The following is an 18,455-nucleotide window of genomic DNA, read 5'->3' as shown; positions in this document are numbered from 1 at the left end:
GTGTGTTGTGGTACTAAATAAAAAAAAAAAATTCAAGAGTCCAGCGATGTAACTTACTGTCATTTCAGTCTTAGTCTAAAATGTAGAACCAATGTTTATCTGCATTTCTTTTAAGGTCTTGAACATTTGGTAAAATAAGCGTAACGCACAAGACTAACTAAAAATACTCAGAGCGTGTAATCCTAACATCAAGCGTGTAAAACAAATTACACCTAATTAAGACGCTTCATTTGCACAGAGTGAGGTAAGTGTGCATGGGCAGGACATTCCTGCTCATCCGAATAAGCGTCTCCACAGCGCCACCTAGCGCCACAGGCAGAGAAATCCAAACAATTTCCTGCTCCAGTTCATCACTCCCCGAGGTCTCTGGCTTGCACTGGCGTACCTACACACCACCACGCTTGGCTGCGTTCAACTGCGTTTATCCATGCATGGCCGATAAGATGCTTCTGAGCTGATTTAATCGTTAATTAACACCACAGCTTTGTTTTCTAATTGTTTAGACAGAACATGCTTGCAGTCGCCTCAGTACTGCATCCACGCATAAATTACCATTATTTGAGAATGTTTTAGTGCTGAAAATCTGACCTTTACTCAGGGGGAAACTGTGTTCCCACCTACATGCGAAGCCTACACATTTCATGGCCCGGGAGCGCACGCACTGCATGAGCTCATGCATTTACATGGACTTGTGTGTGTTGGCATCAACCTGTTCATGAGGTACAGAGCAGCTCCTTTGTCTTTTAACGCCAGCTGCATGACAAATGTTTTCTGATGCTCCATGAAAAATTCAGGACGATGCAAAACTGAAGTGGTGTTTAAGTGTAGCTGTGGAAGTTAATTAAGCTTTATAAATGTCACTTCATCCCCGGAGATTAGCAGTCATGTTTCACAGTGTGTTATAAATGATGCACAGTTTGCTTTTGCCAAAACCTCTCCAATACAGCATGATGGATTTTGACAATTTGGGCGCGTCGACTCACAGGACAGTGTATGTCAGCATCATGTGGTCAAGTTAATTAACGTCATGACTGGAAGCAGAGAACGCAGCTTCTGTAGTATTTATGAAGCAGCAGTAGCTTCTGTTCCCCGGGTGTGATGCATTAGAAGTGTGTGTTTAAATACAGAGTTGCCACCCTGGACATTGTGCTGAATAATTCATCGCCTCGTAGAGGATGATTAACAATGCTACCATGTCTTTGATGGGGAGCGGGGATCCAAACAAACTGCAGGCTTTGAAAGGCTGAACACTCTCTGGTTCAACTCGCATCCAATGTTTCCAAGGATTCTACTGGATTTGTGGTGGAGGGACTAAAAAAAAAAAAAAAACGAGGTCTTTTCCTTAACGTCAAGGCTGATGATGGGCTAACGTTTTTTTTTAAGGCCCACATTAGCTGGCTTTGTGTTGGCTTGACATGACTAAATCCAGATTATAGATGGCTCGGCCTTTTAAATCGTTCCATGGTGTGCCCAGAAATCATGTTGTGGTTAAGACCCCAGTGCCTGGAATTACACGTAACCTAAAATCAAATCCCGCAAAGACGCCTTCCCCCGTTTTTCTTCAAGCCCTCCAACAATCAGTAAAGTCAGAAATCTGAATCATTTACCTGATAAATCATTATGATAAAGATTTTAGTCATCTTACAAGTACGATGCCAAACATTTGCTTGACTAAAAAATGTGAGCATTTCCTGCCTTCCTTAAGGAAAATAATCTATTTCCAGCTAACAGAAGTGTTAACGGAGACATTCATTCCAAACCAAATTATCAGAATTCATGTTTAATGTTTGAGTAATGGCTACGTAACAAAAAGGCTCTTTAGACATGCTTTACAGAATGTACAGGCAAACAAGGTCCAAAAATACTATTGAAAACAAAATGCAAAACTTCAACAATACAAAAAAAAAAAAAAAAAAAGCAGCATTGGATATTGCCAGAGCAGTTACTGCTAAACTTTGGTATAAAGTCATAAAGGACGTTGGGAGAATAAAACAATACAAATGCACATTATGTCGCACTGTGTCGGCAGGAAATATTAGACAGCGAATCGATGAAGCCCCCTCCCCCCGGACATGTGGCTCCATTACGATGACTTATCACTGCAAGTTAAATTTCTCAATTGCTCAAAAAAGGGGCACGAAGCTCACCTTGGCCAACAATCAGAAAACATCAAGGAACAACAAAAATCTGCTTCCAGTGAAGCAAGGAGTGTCTCAAAGCACAGAGGAAGTCAGGAGAGTCATGCTGGTTTGAGGCCGCGCTTGGAAAATAATACCTGTTGGTCATCAATGATCTAGTTCAGGGGGAAAGGCTTGGAATGTGCTGATCTGGCAATCAAAGGCGATTAATGAAATATGAAAACGAGTCGACTGACAGGAAGTTCGTACCTGCATGTACCGCTGAGGGGGTGGAGGTGCAACAATATCTGCTGTTGCTTAACACATACATGGAGTTCATTTTGAATTATTACTGATAGAAAGAAAGAGTCTGTATCTAACACTCTGTGACATCACATTGACAACAAAGCCTCACATTTTCACTGCAGACTTCTCAGCATTATTGATTTTTAGTGTGTGAACTCAGCACCCTCGAACACTCAGTGCACCGCGACAAAAGAGGGAGGAAAGAACGTGAAATCCTTTCACGGTCAAAAAGAAATGCGGCAGTGCTGATTATCAGCGTAACGGAAGTGACAATGAGAAAAATAAAAACTGCCAAATATGTCGTCAAACATATCCACGAAGAATGAACGTGAGATACACTCACCTGGCTAAAGCTAATGCAGTCTAATGCAGAGAGGTGCATCTGTCAGTATGACACAATACAGTTTAACAGCACCAAAAGGTACGTCCTCCAAAACAAGTTGAATCAAGTCCTCTCTCTCAAAAAAAAAACAAAAAAAAAACAAAAAACAATGCAACCTTCATGAAGGCAGGAGTTACTGCACGACCTTTGTATTGGACTGCACCGCTTTCAGCTGAGTGTACCTAATAAACAGGCAACTGAGTGTGATTTACTAAATACAGTGAGCAAAAGGGAGTTTTCGGAGAGTCGTAAAACAAAGCCAATCACATCTGAGCAACAAGTGCAACAATTCAGAGGATTTTTAAGGACACTAACCTGATGAAACAAGCACATTTCTTTACACGAGGGGGCACTTTCACTTTCAAAACCTCAAAGCAATTTCATAGCTGACAGTTTGAGACAGTACAGTTTGCTGAAGCTGGCAGCTGTTTGATTACGGTCTTTGAGAGTATGAGGGAAAACAACGCCCCTTCCCCAAGGACACGTGTGCGTCTTGTTACCTGAACCAACAGGTAAAAACTTCAGGGACAATAAGCTTAAAATTACTGCAGCGTTTGTCTCAAACCTCTCTGTAAATGGGCGAGTAGGACATGGAATTTCATAGATTACTATCCTTATGTACACACACGTATAAAATAATACAATACATTCTCATTTTTCACAGTCCCAAGTGAAAACCTAGGCTTAATCAATAGCTACTGAAGGCTGGCGAAGCTGATGATGAATCCTCACTGTGTAAAAACGGCATGCACACTGCATAATAAAGTTTACCACCTTTAAATTAAGTGCCTGTGAGATGTGATAAAAGGGAAAACAACTCAGTGCATACTGTACATATAACCCATAACGCCACCTCGATCGAGGTTACTGAGAATGCTTGTTAAAAAGGCCATCGGGTCGACAACCACTGGAAAAACAGTCAGCAAAACCATGATTGTCACATGTGCAAAAAAAACCTGTACGCTTTCTCCCCAAACTGCTCAACGTTTCGAAGACAGGAAATGAAGGAATAAACGATTGACAAAGGACAAAAACAAGATCAGATAAAGATGATATAGGATATATTCATATATATTCATAATATACACCACATTTTGGTGTCACTGTCTCTGGGATTTGCATAACAGGATACCAGATAGCATAGTTTAGAGTCCGTCGGGATGCCTGCGGGAACGAATGTTTTCAGTGTTCTTTCCTGTATTAACAACCACACACTGCTGGTCAGGGACTTGAACTGTGCCCTGTTTAAACCCCTCTTTTCTCCGCTTAGGAACAGGTGGTTTGTAATTTCTACCAAAGTCACACAGGCTGCCCCAACAGGTGTCTCCACCAGGAACGATGAGACAAAATTCAGCCCCGCCGCAGCAGGGACGGAGGAGAGAGCTCGCAAAGACTCGAGCGTGTCCCGGCATTCTCCCGTGGCAGCATCCGACGTGGCTCTTTAAAGCATACATTCATAGCTTTCTCTACAGAGAGAGCAAGGAGGAGTGGAGGGTGTGGGAGGAAGGGGTCCTGCAGGGGTGGAGGTGTCAAGGAGAAGGTCACTTTAATCACCGGCCCATTTCTCCAGCCCGACACAGCAGTCTCTCCGCAGCGGAGAACGTTAGCATGTCCTCTTGAGTGAAAGGGGAATGTAAACGTACAAGAGAGCATCTTTGGCAGAATGTGAGGAGTCTCTTTGGAGGTAGTGGGTGAAGGGGAGAGGGTGCAGCAAGGAGGAATCAGAGGCAGAACGTGGGTGGAGTGGAAGGACCTATGTGGGAGCAGGGTGCTCCTGAGGGTTAGTCCTATTAGAGGCACTTCTGTGGTCCTGTGTGCATTGGCTGGGAAAGCAGTCCACCTCTGCTTCACTCTGCTCCTCTGCTCCGTCAGCAGCGGAGGGCAGAGGAGGTGTCCTGTGTACAGTCACTGGGTGCTGGGACGCGCCTGGTTGGGGTTTCGAGGATGGATCTTCCCCTTCTCCCCAGAAGGATCTGCTGAGAGACTCTGCAAAGACAATGCGACACAACACTTAGACGCTGACACATTATACGACTGATTCCAAACCACGGATTTCTACAACACGCGCTGATTTATCGAGTAATGCCTCAAGCAAAAAGCTTCTCAAATGTGAGGATTTGCAGCTTTTCACTCTTTTATATCAATGAATACTGTTAGATTTTGGACCCAATTGGTATTTTCCTTTGTTTGACAGTTTAAGGAATAGAAAAATAGTAATTAATTGCAGCTCTAGATGTTCTGATTATTCATAAACCAAACTGACTTTCACACCATTGTTTCCCATCTAATCTCAGCAGGGACCATAATGTTGGCTGTAGCCTGCAAGCCCACCAACCACCTGAACAACTGTCATAACAAGCCTCTATGCATCAAACAGATCATAACCGGAAGATCAATACCTCTAATAAATACAATCATGTGAGAGTACCAGTTCACTGGGAAATCTCTCATCTGTGAAATACTGGCATCAGTAAATCAATGACCTTGAATACCGTGTATAAAAAGGTAACCTGAGAGCAAATTTGCCTGAGCACCTGCAAGATTTCTAACAGCCAAAGAAAAACATTTACAGGATCCTTGTTATTCTTTTGCAGCAGCTGCAGGATGGTGAAAATCCAACGTGTTACCCCAAAACAGCTCAGCAGCCAGGACATGATAGTTTGCAACCAGACAAAAAAAAAAAAAGGTAAAAACTGGAATGTCTCACCATTAGCATAGTGCTCGGGGGGAGGGTGGCTGCTCAACCTTTTATCGTGCGAGGTGAGGAAGATGGACGAGTCCCGGTTGCTAATGAGGCTCTCCAGCGCCGGGTCCTCGTGCTGGGCATGCTCACTGAAGCTCTCCTTCAGGCCTGGAAGAGTCTTGTCCAGCGGGTCGTCCTCCCCCAGATAGGCGTAGGGGCAGTACTCCCGCGTGCGAGAGTAGATGTTGGCGTTGTCGTAGCAGTCGGAGCAGATGACCAGCGGACCCGCACCACCTGGAAAGACACGATAACCGCGTCCATAAGTGTTACTGTCCTTATGTTTGTTTGTTTTCAAGCCTGTTCCTGACTTCGGCTTCATCTGGAGACTCGGTCAGGGTGAGTGTGCTGACAGTAGCTGAGAAAAGGCCTCTGAAGAACATAATCACCTGATTACTGACGATTATTCTCACCACAGATTTCTTACATGTGGAACACTTATAATCTATATTAATTTGCTCCAAAATAGAAAAAAAAAGTTTTCCTGTTTTCATGTACTTTCAAAAGCCTTTTGCGAAATGTTTGTCTTATTTGAGATATATATAAAAAGACCTTTAACCTTAATACACCTTAATATATTTATAAGACGAGCTGAAAGGCCCAGTGAAAGGCATAGAGATATAGCTTCAAAAACTCTTTTCCAAATGGATAAAACCACATCAGCGCCTGTGTGCAAAGGACACTAACCTGTGGGGAGTCCAGCCAGTCCCTCGCGGGGCTCTCCAGGGTGGAAGCTGCTGCGCCCATTGAACAGAGAGCCAACCCTGCAGTGCAGCAGGCCATTCCCCTCAGTTTCCACCTCGCTGCCCGTGTCTCCGTAACACACACCTGGGACATACATGATAATTAGTCAGTGTCTTGTTTCGGCTAGAGTGTCCAGAACCTTTTCAGAGTCCTGCAAAGCACATCTGAGAGGCTGTATTTTATTAACGACATGTATTTAAAGAAATTCTCCTGTCAGAAGTGATCTGTGCAGGCGGGTGAGCGGTGGTACTGTGTGTGTCTTTGTGTGATCCTTTTGATCTTTGTGATGCTGACACGACAAACTGTGTTTTCTTTTGATCAATGCTGACACAACCCAAACCACGAGGTAAAAACTCAGAGATATAATGCAGAAATCTGGTCCATAATAAGCAGATATAAGTCAGTCTATTGGACTTTATGTCTAATCAAAAGTCACTACAAAGTGAGCTAATGAATTATTGACCACTACAGATACACCATCAGTGCCAATCATTAAATTATTAACCAAACTAACGAGAAAAGGCACTGTACACATCTTTATATAACCCTATGAAACTGGACGGGCGGCCATGAACTGACTGCAGAAGAAGGTTGTTTCCATAATTCTGTTTAAATCCATCAACAATAAAAACCATAAATGGTAGAACATTCACTCTTCTTGCAGCAGAAAGCGAAGTGTCACCCAGAAGCATTTTAAGATAATCTAGGAAATGACACCAGAATCAGCAAAAAATACCAGTGTCGGCGACGGTGGACTATTTCTATTTCAGAGTTCAAAGGGTTAAATTACAGAGGCACCAGCGCTGTCAGTGATGACAGCAGAGACGATCTTTCACCCTCGCTCGTTCTATCAAGATCATTTCCTTGTCGTCGTGACAAATCAAAGCAGACTGATTATTCCTGGTGACGAGAAAACAAAAAGCAAGAATAACATCATGCATGGCGCTGAGACAAACCTAAAAGGAAGATTACTCACCGTCTGTGCCCTTATGGACATATCCATTTGAGAGAGGAGGCATGAGCTGCTGGTGGCTGCCAGCCTCAGAGTTACTGTAGCCTTCCTGCGGCTCTGACAAAGTACCCTGAGAGGACAGGTAGCTGGGGATGTCTGCCGGCAAATTCATCTCATCTGGAACAGACAGAGACACATTTTGTTATACGGTATCGAGTTCAGTGAATCAGCCTTCTCCTCACAACAAAGTGACGTCCCCGTAGTCACATTTCATACTTTTCCAACAGCCATATCTATTGAGCGAAGCTTCAAATAAAAGGCACCCTTATTCTATATCACAGATGGCTATGTGTCTAAACTGCTGACCTGTGTTGGTGATGCTGTAGTCCTCGCTCTTCCGACGCATGTGATAGATGACAATGACCCAGACCAGCGAGGTTCCAACCACGCAACACACCACCACAATCACCACAATGCCCACGGTGGTCCAGCCGTCCTGGACGTATCCCGTGCCGGTGTCACAGTTTGGCGAGGGCGACACGCTCAGGTAAATGTGGCCGCGCTCTGTTCCCAGAGTATTAGACATGATGCAAGTGTACTTCCCAGCGTCGGCGGGGCCGGCATCAACTATGATAAGGAGCTGGTTGGCTGCGGCAAAGAAGTGGCGCTCGGTGAGAACCAGAGGGCCGTCGTCTTTGGTCCAGTTGAGACGAGGGGCGGGGCTGCCTCCAGCGATACACTGAAGCACGGCGGTTTCACCGCGGGCCACCGTTCGGTCTTCCAGCGGTCGCATGAAGGATGGAGTTTCTGGAGGAGGAGAAGGATTTAATAAGATTATCCCCACAGCGTTTGTGTCAAATTGTAACAATGGATGTGTTTGAGGTCATGTTTGTTGTTTTTCTAGCAATGGTTTTTTAGTACTAATGTTTAAGCTTTGATGGCAAACTTTGACCACGTCATTGATTATATTCTAGCACATAGGTTAAATAATATCCCAGAGGCACGGTTATTAAGAGGCGGAATTGAACAGTCGTGTCAGAGGTGCTCCATCAAGCCAGATTTAAGTATTCTCTGTGGCCATGCTATAATAAGGTTTGCATTTCCATCATCATTAGTTAAAATTACTGAGGAGGAAACACAAAAACAAGGATGTGTAATGAGTGACAGCCTTAAATGAGCAGCCAATTTCAGCAGAGTGACTCAGCTGAAATGACCCAGTAGTAAAACATCAGTAATATGCTGCGTTAATCAGGTGGGTGACTCACCCAGGACGGTGAGAGTGGCGTTTGCAGACAGGCTGCCAGCTGCGTTTTGAGCCGTGCAGCTGTACACCCCCATGTCTTCGGTCTTCACGTTGGCGATGAAGAAGATGTCGTCATCGGGCATCACGTGCATCCTGCGCTCGCGGGCGGCGGGGAAGTCAGTGCCTCCGTCCTTCTGCCAAGCAATTTGGGGTGATGGATGACCCTCGGCAGCACACTCCAGCCTGGCCATCGTCCCAGTCCGGATCGTCAGATCCATGGGAGTCTTCAGAAAGGACGGCAGCTCTGAAAGATGGGACAGGAAGTCAAGTGTGGGACACGGAAGAAGAGACGGATCTGTATGGGACAAATATCAGAGCCCAAACAGCGGTCTCAAGGGTTCTGCTGTCTTAAATTTACCGCATTATCCATCGAGTGAGGACACAATCAATCTTAACAAGGAACCATATCAGAACCCAGTGTTTAGTGATATTGGCAAGACCAGCAAGACTGCAGAGCTCGATCAATCACGTTCGCTGACAAACATCCTCACCGTTGACAGTGAGCTTGGCCCTGTTGGAATAGTTGGAGCCGAAGTGATTGGACACCACACACTGGTATCGGCCCTCGTCGGTGAAGTTGACGTTGAGCAGGTGAAGCACGGTGGTGTAGATCAGCTCTCCCTCCTGGTACCGGGCGTAGTTTTGCACCTCTGCATCATACAGCACCTCCCCGTCCTTCCGCCAAGCCGTGCTCATTGGCGAGTCGCTGCTGCTGGACGCCACGCAGCTCAGAGTCACGTTGTTTCCCCGCAGTGCCACAGACGTCTCTGGGTGGGTGGTGATATGAGGCTTGGGGAAATCGTCTGTGGAGGAGCAGGGACAGAAGGTGACACTCAGCCTTTTACATGAGGTATGCAATACAAGAAGGGCAACCTGGGGCTCAGCTTATATCTATTAGGACCAAACAACAGGCCTTCCTAAACTGTTCCACTTCCATCATTCACGTTACATTTCAAAACATCCCAGATGCCCTTTCCCAGATGACGCCGACAGACATTTTCTACTGTGTTCACTTGAAACGAATCAAACTGGGAACAGAGAGAATCGGACTGACCGCAGACAAACTCCTCTGGGCTGATGGACAGGACGTTGCGACCAAGAAGGCCGGCAGGATGAGCGCAGATAGCGGAGACGGACGGCTGGAACTGGCTGTCCGTCAGCCAAGGCCCCAGCCACTGCATGTGGCAGTCACACAGCAGGCTGCTCGTGTTCAGGATGCTGAAAACAGAAAGGTGGCGGAGGACGATTAGTTGAAACTGGAGAGAAACAAGGATGAGAACACGAGTTTGAGATTTCCTGGATTTGTCTGCGAAAATTTCAGAAAGTGATTTTCAACATCTTTATGTTTCAAAGTCTTGCTATTACATCCACACAATATCTAACAGTGAGCAAGAGTAGCTGTATTTTTTATACCAAATCTAATGTAAACAGAGCTCTGGTGGCTCTGTTATGATGAGTGACGTTTCTTGCTAAAGCAGCCTTGTTCATAGAAACCTCCTAACAGTGAATTGCTAAAACTTTAATGCCACCTGAGGCAGTTTTTGTAGCAGCTCATATAAAAAGTACAATCCCGAACTAAAACCACAGACACAACACAGGAAACAATCAGTGACACAGAGCCATTGAAACCACTGCGGATGATGAAGTTCTGCATATAGACAGGAGTCGTTTCATTATCTTAAAGGCAAAACAACTTTTCAAGGCACACACCATCTTTTCAAACCAGTCAGCAAGAGACGTCCCAAGAGTCAACCGACCGCGGGACCTGAATTACATCTTAAATTATCCCAAGAAAGGAAAATTGATTCATGGCTAACAACACCTGCAGAACCATGTTTCAATATGCTTTATCCTAAAATAAATCTTAATTACAAGGGTGTTGCCATTGTATTGCTCCAGCTGAGTTATCAGGCAAAACCACTTTACCCGCTCGTCAAGCAAATAGTGCTATATTCTATTCAAGCAGCAGACTAATTAATAACAGGATACGACTGCTATCGTGGTCGACTTTCTGAGCTGAGCAGCCGCTGGGGCATTTCGTTAGCCACCGCTCGGGAGACACTCCTAAAAATCAGAAGCTCAAAAAGGCCGAGAGACTTAACATTTCCACGGTCTCTAACCGTTATCACCTTCCTCATACGACTCTATAATACCAATTTAAAACGTTAATCATGTCCTTTAATTATACCGTTACTTAATCATTCTAATTACGTTTTAATGAAAGCAATAACAATAAGTCAGATGGAGTAACAATATTAACACAGGGAAAAGCTGCCTTCCAAATGTGCTGTAAGGTTCATTCTGTGTCTACTCACAACACTTTGAGCTTCGTATGGGACAACGCCTCGGGGTGTATCGACATGATGCCATTCTTGCTGAGGTCTCTGCGGAGGGGACAGAAATATGGATCAGACACACCTATGATGCGATTTGATCAAAATGGCATCCCATTTCACAAGCATAAGACAACAGCAGCAGCACAGTGGTAATAAAAGCCTCCTGCTATCTTTAATCATTCCACAATAGCGTCAGATCCTTCTGAGACGCCGGCAGAGCTACGGATTTACTCACAGGTGCTCCAGCTCCTCCAGGCCGTCAAACGCTTTCTTCGTGATTGATTTGATTTTGTTCCGCTGAAGGATTCTGAAAAATAAAAAGATTTCAAACGATGGGCTGTGAGACATGCTGCTGGGTAACATTTTATTGCGCACTGGAGCCGGCGTGTCAACTGCTTTTCATTAAGGCTAAATTAAGACATTTGACCAGCCTTTCAATGCAAACCTGAGGAACAGTTTCACAGCATCATAAACCTGAGTCAATAAAGCTTTACAGTCAAATCTCTGCAACACTGATACAGAATTTAAGATGCACCTGCTTTATTTGTCTAAATGCAACACGTTTTAGAAACATGCATCACATATTAAATCAAAATCTGCCTCTATTCCCGTCTATCTGTACATATATGTGTACAATCAGTGTCCTCACAGTGTGTTCAGCTTCTTCATTCCGTCAAACACACCGATGGAGTCTTCAATGGCCCAGGAGATTTCATTATTGCGGATATCTCTGAAAAACAAGGAGTCATATTTCAGGTATTAAACACTTTGGCCGTAGACTCTTCCTGCACGTGTTTTTGTTTTTAAAGACCACAGAGAGGGCACGTTATCTCCGCTGCGGCTGTCAGCGGCAAAGACTCTCGGTTAGGAGACTAACGCTCTGAGACAGCGCGCTTCCACGGCATGTCACAGTTCGCTTCCCTCTGGTTCTGATGAGGGGAAATTAATTGGCTCTGTTGAACGCTGGGACAGTTCATGGGTCCGCTGGAAACCCAGAGAGAGGCCTTGTGTTTACAGGATGGGTCAGAGGCTCTTTTGTTTCTCTTTCCTCATGCCTGGCCACCTCTGAAAGAACCTCAGCGCTCTCCAATTCCCCTCTCCCATGAAAGCTCCCAGGACGGTCAAGCTCTCAAATACGACCCCTCTCTGCTTACAACTCAGTGGCTTAAGCAGAGTATAGTGTCTCAACACGTCTTACCTCACAGATGACGAAGACATGCTTGCTCAATTAGGCTGAATAGTCTGAATCACAGGTTCACAGTACTTTCTTTTGTGGTGGTGTTAATAGGGTTTCGAACTGTCATGTCATATCCTGTAGGTACACAGATTTGAAAACGGAAACGGGCAAAAGCAGCAGACCTTCACCATATTTGAACCACACAATGTATTATCTGGCACTGAAATGGGGTGTATAAATGCAGCAGCACATTACTGTAACGTATAACTCCTATTAACTTGATGCACCGAGCAGCGCACAATATTTAATGGTATTCAACACCCAAGAAAGCACGTCCCAATTTCTCTTCTTGACAAAACCGAAGCTGCTGTGTTATTTGCTGCTATGCCCAGCAGACACTGAAATGTTGAGCATAATGCATGTCGATTTTATTTTATCCCTGCTTGACAAAGTATCAAAGAGCAAACAAACTCAAATCCCAGAGCAGGAGTCGTCTTGCTCTACCCACACGGTTAAAGGATTCGGTCAAACTTGATCTCTTGCCCTCTGGCTCTGCCACAGTGTGGAGACCTGTCCGCTCTCTCCCCCGCACAATATCACAGCAACCCTGTATACAGCCCATGGTGTACATGGACGGCTGCATGTCGAATATTCAATTTAGGAATCGTTTTCCACAAGCTAATAATGCTTAAAAACTCTATTTCATGTTTCTACTCATTTGAAATCAGCGTGCTGCTCGCAGGGAATGACAGGCCAGAGGACACCAAACCAAGAGAACAGGATTCTACGGCAATTACACATTGGGTGGTTGGATGTAAGACTAAGCAGATGACTATTGACAAGCAGGATTAGAATGCTACAAAGACTATATAAGAGGATGCAGACTTAAAATACTGGCCTTTTCCACTGTTATTCCTCTAAGCCACTTAAGATTTCTCGGGAAATGCATTCAAGACAAGACAAGAACTACACACAAACAGTGAAACAATCAGACCTACTGTAGTTAGCAGTCTTCATGAGCGTGCACCGAGCCAAGAACAAGTCAGAACCTGGTTATATTTTGCATGCTAAGCTTCATTACACTTCTTAGATCAAGTGCATAACAAAGATTTTTGACAGATTTATTTAAGATGTAGGACTTACAGGGTGCGCAGGCTTGCCAGGCCGCTGAATACCCCCTCTCCCAAATGGCTGATGGAGTTCTCCCCCAGGTTCAGGCTCTCCAGGAGACCTAATCCCACGAAAGCCGTCTCCTCGAGCCTCGTCAGATGATTGAAGGACAAGTCTCTGCACACAGCAACCGCGAATATGATAAAGATTAGTTCAAACCATTTCCATATAAACAGCAGTCTGGTGTGTTTATGTAACTCTGCATTCATGGATGATACTCCAAAATGAGACATTTTCAGAGAAGTGTTAAAAATGTATACAGTACAACCGCCGGAGGGAAGATAGCACTGAATCAGCTTCAGACACCCAACAGTACTGCAGCAAGATAACAATAACTCCCCTGAGCACGCAGAATGAATTTCAGAGCCAGGGGCTGATGAAAGAAAGCGAGGACTCTTAGGATTTTAGCGATGCACACTCACAGCTCCTCCAGCTTTTGGCAAAACTCCCAGGCATCTGGTCGGATGATGCCGACAGCATTCTGGCTGACCCGCAGGACGCGCAGCATGCGCAGGCCATACAGCCAACCTTTGTTGACCTCGGTTAGGTTATTGTGCTCCAGCTCTCTGAGACACAGATGGGAAAACAAAATTAACAAAAACAACATAAACTGATTTACTTTCATTACAAATCTGCTCGAGAACATGACCAGAAGTTTGTTTTGGAAAAATACAGATGTTATGAGGGTTTTTCCTGTTTTAGTGTTTTCCCCACCAAATCTCACCTTCCTCTGTGCATTTACAGACAGATTTATAACTATTTTAAAGGGTTTTACACTGTTGACAATGTTGAGTCCTTTGAAGTGTTAAAAGGAGAGTCTGAAGTGTGTCCTCACAGTTCTTCGATGTTGTTGAGCCCAAAAAAGGCTCCATCCATGAGCTTCGTGATGCCGTTCCTCTGCATCTTCAGTGACCTCAGTGACTCCATCCCTTTGAATGTCAGGCTGTCCACTATCTTGATCTTGTTGCGCTTCATTTCACTGCAGTGAGAGCAAGCAGTTTTATTTTTTTTCCGACCAAATAAATTCATACACACAGAAGAAAAACTACAGCAGGGCCACTGGAATATTTTTCAGTTGGACTGACACTAAATTCAGCCAAATACTTAAGTCAAAGATGATACAACAGAAATCAAATCCACAGATTTGTCTGCCAACTATCAACCAGTTTTTGACCAACGATTTGAATGTTGCACTTGCATACGATACTCACAGGAACTGAAGCTGTGGAAGTCTGAAGACTTTGGATGGCAGCACAGCTAATCTGTTCCTGTTCAGCTTCAGCACCAGCAGGGTGCTGGAGATGTTTTCAAAGCAGCCGGGCTCGAGGACGCTGATCTTGTTATTACTCAAATTCCTACGAGAGAAAAGAGCAGAACCATTAGAGCCGAAATCAAGAAGAATAATGTTTGCTCTCTAATTATTCTTGCATTAGTGCAGCATTGTGCAGCACTGGCAGGTGCATGTAATCTCTTAGTGCTTTACTTTATTTTACATTCAGCCTGTATTCTGAGGCAGAACATTTGTCCCAACCCTGCCTGTTGGTGAAAAAAGAGGTTAAATAATGATGACTGAAATAAGCAGTGTTTGCTTACAGATACTTCAGCTGCATGGAGGGGAAGGATCCAACTTTGAGCTCAGAGATGGAGTTGGAGGTCAGGTCCAGCATCTCCAAGGAAACATACGGCTGCAGCTGATGCATTAACAGCTCCGTGATCCGATTGTGGACTCTGAATCATAAAGAAATGATCAAGTGTTAGTTTTCAAAGTCACATTGACACTCATTGCTCAGACAAAACTAACAGCAACTTACCAACGCATTGGTGTCAATATAGAAGACGCAGTAAGGCGTCAAAAGCTTGGAAATTATTCTTCCAAATGGGTATTTCGGAAAGATCTGTTTAACAGTTATTCTTTCCTTTGGGAAAAGCAGGTGAGAGCACACATCACGCCAAACGACATGCGCGCAGACTCATCACCTGAGGGCAGCTGATCAAAGCAGAAAACAGTACAGACAGAAAACGTCTGTCTTAACTTAAATGAGGCACAGTTCTACATTAAGATATTCAAGGCTTTGTTTAAGAAGTGACAGGAGAGGGAAGAAAAGCTGAAGGGGATTCTATACTTACAATGACAGCGAGGTGATATTTGAGGAAACATCTCCAAGAAGGGGAAGAGCAGTCAGCTCATTGTGATTCATGGTGCTGAAACAAAATTCAACAGAACATTAGCATCACATCAAAATGGAGGCAGAGAGAGAAAATCTGCTGTGTAGTGACAGAAACAAGGACATTAAATCATCATCACGGACGCCACAACTCTTTCCTAAACATACGAGAAATTCAGAGCAGTTAATCAAGTCCACCACGGCTTGAAATTTCCACTTAGTTGCCAGTTTATTAGGTACGTCTGGCTAAAGCTAACACAATTCAATACAACAGCACAGCAGCAAATGCTACCATTGTGAAGTTCATAATGTTCTTTTAACGGTTTTAGAGAAGTGAGGATTAACTTTATGTCACTTTGGATGCTGTTGAGCTGAAGGTGTTTCTATTCTTTTGTATTGCATTGATAACAGCAGACTAAACATCAGAAAAAACAGAATAAAAAATAACAGCAACACAAACCACAACCTCCAAAGTGACTGTAAGCATGAGCCTCTCTAGACCTGTTTCAATGAACACAACATCCATGAAGGTTGGATTTACTGCATGTACTAGAGCGCACTGGTTTTATTGAGGTGCATCTGAAAAACTGGGAACTGAGTGGAAATTTTGGATTATAATTTGGTCACATTTTCTACAGCGGTTGGATTAGGGCTGCACCTAACAATTCATTTAACCCGTCTATAAAATGTCAGAAAATGGTGAATAATGGCGATCAGTGTTTTCCAAAGCCCAAGATGACATCCCCAAATACCCGTTTACTGCCATAGAGGAGTGAAGAAGGAGGAAATATCACATCTAAAAAGATGACATTAGAGAATTGGCCTTTATTCTTTAAAAAAAAAAAAAAAATCTCAGATGGATTAATCAATTATTAAAATAGTTGCCAATTAATTTCATAGTCAACAACTAACAGATTAATCGTTGCAGTCCCAGTTTGGACACATCAGTTTGGATGTGCTGTTCATCCTTTTTAACTTGTCCACAGATGTCTTCACAATGAAAACAACGAGAATACGGATATAGTTTCTGTCTTTGAACACAACACCAACACAAGCTCATCAAGTGAGGGTCAAGTGGCTAAAACACATCTAAAAGAGGTTTCTCGGTCTGTTGTGGTACATCTCTGGGCCAAGAGCAAACCAGTGCTGTGGATTCAGCACAGGACGAACTTCAAGTCATTTGCGTCCATCCGGTTGTGTACTTACACTTGGGTTGTTGTCTCCTCTGGTGGGTCCACGGGAGCCGCCGACAGCCTTTTCCTGTTGCAGTCCAGAATGTGGACCTCATCTTGTCCTTTGGAACACGAGCAGGGAACAGGACAAGACCCGAGAGCCCGGGCACTCACACTCAACAGCATGAAGACGAGGGCCGAAGGAACGGGCCAACCTTCCGCCATTTTAAATGACTTCCTACTGAAGGCTACGTAGCTACGTGGCTAACTCGCTAAACTGGCACGTTTAAGTAAACAGTTAGAAAATCACCATAAGACTGTTCCTGCACTTTCGCAGCAGTTAAGCGAACACATACTTCATGTTCACAGTGCCATGATCCCAGGCGGTACTGTAAAATACAGCTTTTTTACAACTTGCGTGAGGCATCCCAGCAGAGATTTCTTCCCTTCTTCCCAGTGCCTGGAATTCCTTCCGCTCCAATCTGGACACCCTCCCGGAGCGGCTAATGCTAGCTCACTGCTGTGGTGAACTGGTCCCACAAATGCACCGCTTTTCGCCAGACACCATCGGTTTAGCTCCACACTTGGCTGGCTTTTGATTATATTGAACCAAAGGAAATATTATCCTTGCTCATCCCGACTGTTTACAACGCATTGACGATAATTTTCTCCGTGTTCTGTATCCTCAAAGAACAACAAAGCGCCTGGAGTTGATGACATAGGATATCCTACATCCCACCCCTTTCCAGCATACTTACAGTGATTCTATTGGTCCGTGCTTAAGCTTGTCAAACATTTGCGCCGATTTGATTGGATCTCAATGCAATATGTTGTTGTGGTTGCGTCTACTGTACACAGTAAAAAAGTTTCTCAGAACTGTTCTTGTATTTCCCATCCATGTGTTTATTATTGGTAATTTCCGTTTTAAGCCTTTTGGGAGTTTTATATAATATTGTGTAGCCTACATAGTCAAGTCTCTTAAGGTAATTTCACATGTAAAAAGCGCGTTTAAATGTCATTTTTTAAAATCTCCATTTTACATAAGCGCATAATGCCCCTACACCTGTCCTACACAGGTGAATATCTCTAACATGTGCCTTGAGGGGATGTTATGAGCTTTAATTTTATTTTTTTTACATAATAGTAGTAATAATATAGCAGTATAGTAAGATTCTAGTATACATCATCTTTCAAAACAAAGTTACAACGTGCTTATAATGGGAAAAAAAAGCATTAAAACATTTCAGCACATCAATTAATGAGAGCAGGATAATAAGTGACAGAGAATGAAATACAACATGATGAAATATGATCTAGGAGAATAAACAAAAATAAGTCAGATTACACTTACAAAATTAAAAATCTGGGTTCTTAAGAATTTATTTTTGATTATTTTGTCTCACAGGTATTACTGTTATTGCTTTTTTATTCGGTAAATTGTGTTAATTTAATAAACGTTTTGTTTATTGTTGTTGTATTTCTCATTGGATGATATGTTTTAGTTGGTGTTGCTCTTGAGGTCAAACTGCGGTTTTAAGGTCGGCAACTGAAGCAGTGTGACCATATTGAAAAAGAAACTGTGTGTGCAGAGGATGTAGAAAGTCTGATATTTATTACATTTGTCTTATTGAAGTCTCCACAGCTGCAGTATGATTTATGTGTGCGCTAAGTAATATCAACATAATATTTCTGCCTTCAGTGGTGTATTGTGACTAAATATATTTAAAGTTTGACAGCCTCACTTACTAGTTTCTTTACAAATTAAGATTTGTGCATACAAAGCACAGTATGAATATATATATATAATGAAATAAAATGTGATTTATAACCAATATAGCCAACAAATCCACAAGTACAGCTGAAGCAGTAACTGCGGTGACATTTCTCACTA

At 43.6% G+C, this 18,455-nt stretch overlaps 1 protein-coding gene across 1 annotated transcript; it reads right to left on the bottom strand.

The window, feature by feature from the left end:
• Positions 1-1,745: 1,745 nt before the first annotated feature.
• lrig2 (leucine-rich repeats and immunoglobulin-like domains 2) lies at positions 1,746-17,261 on the bottom strand. The gene is made up of 18 exons (XM_076742438.1): positions 16,599-17,261; positions 15,355-15,429; positions 14,821-14,955; positions 14,439-14,582; positions 14,063-14,206; positions 13,650-13,793; positions 13,201-13,344; positions 11,530-11,610; positions 11,116-11,187; positions 10,860-10,928; positions 9,599-9,762; positions 9,036-9,347; positions 8,507-8,788; positions 7,608-8,048; positions 7,266-7,418; positions 6,233-6,373; positions 5,513-5,782; positions 1,746-4,791 (listed from the first exon to the last, which is right to left on the bottom strand). Exons 1-18 carry the CDS (start codon positions 16,787-16,789, stop codon positions 4,559-4,561), a joined length of 3,195 nt encoding a protein of 1,064 aa, XP_076598553.1. The 5' UTR covers positions 16,790-17,261; the 3' UTR covers positions 1,746-4,558.
• Between the last annotated feature and the right edge of the window lie 1,194 nt (positions 17,262-18,455).

This window comes from Chaetodon auriga, chromosome 2, assembly GCF_051107435.1.
Source record: "Chaetodon auriga isolate fChaAug3 chromosome 2, fChaAug3.hap1, whole genome shotgun sequence".
NCBI classification, from domain to species: domain Eukaryota; kingdom Metazoa; phylum Chordata; class Actinopteri; order Chaetodontiformes; family Chaetodontidae; genus Chaetodon; species Chaetodon auriga.
Note: the sequence above shows the minus strand (reverse complement) of the source record. Positions and strands in the feature narration are given on the sequence as shown.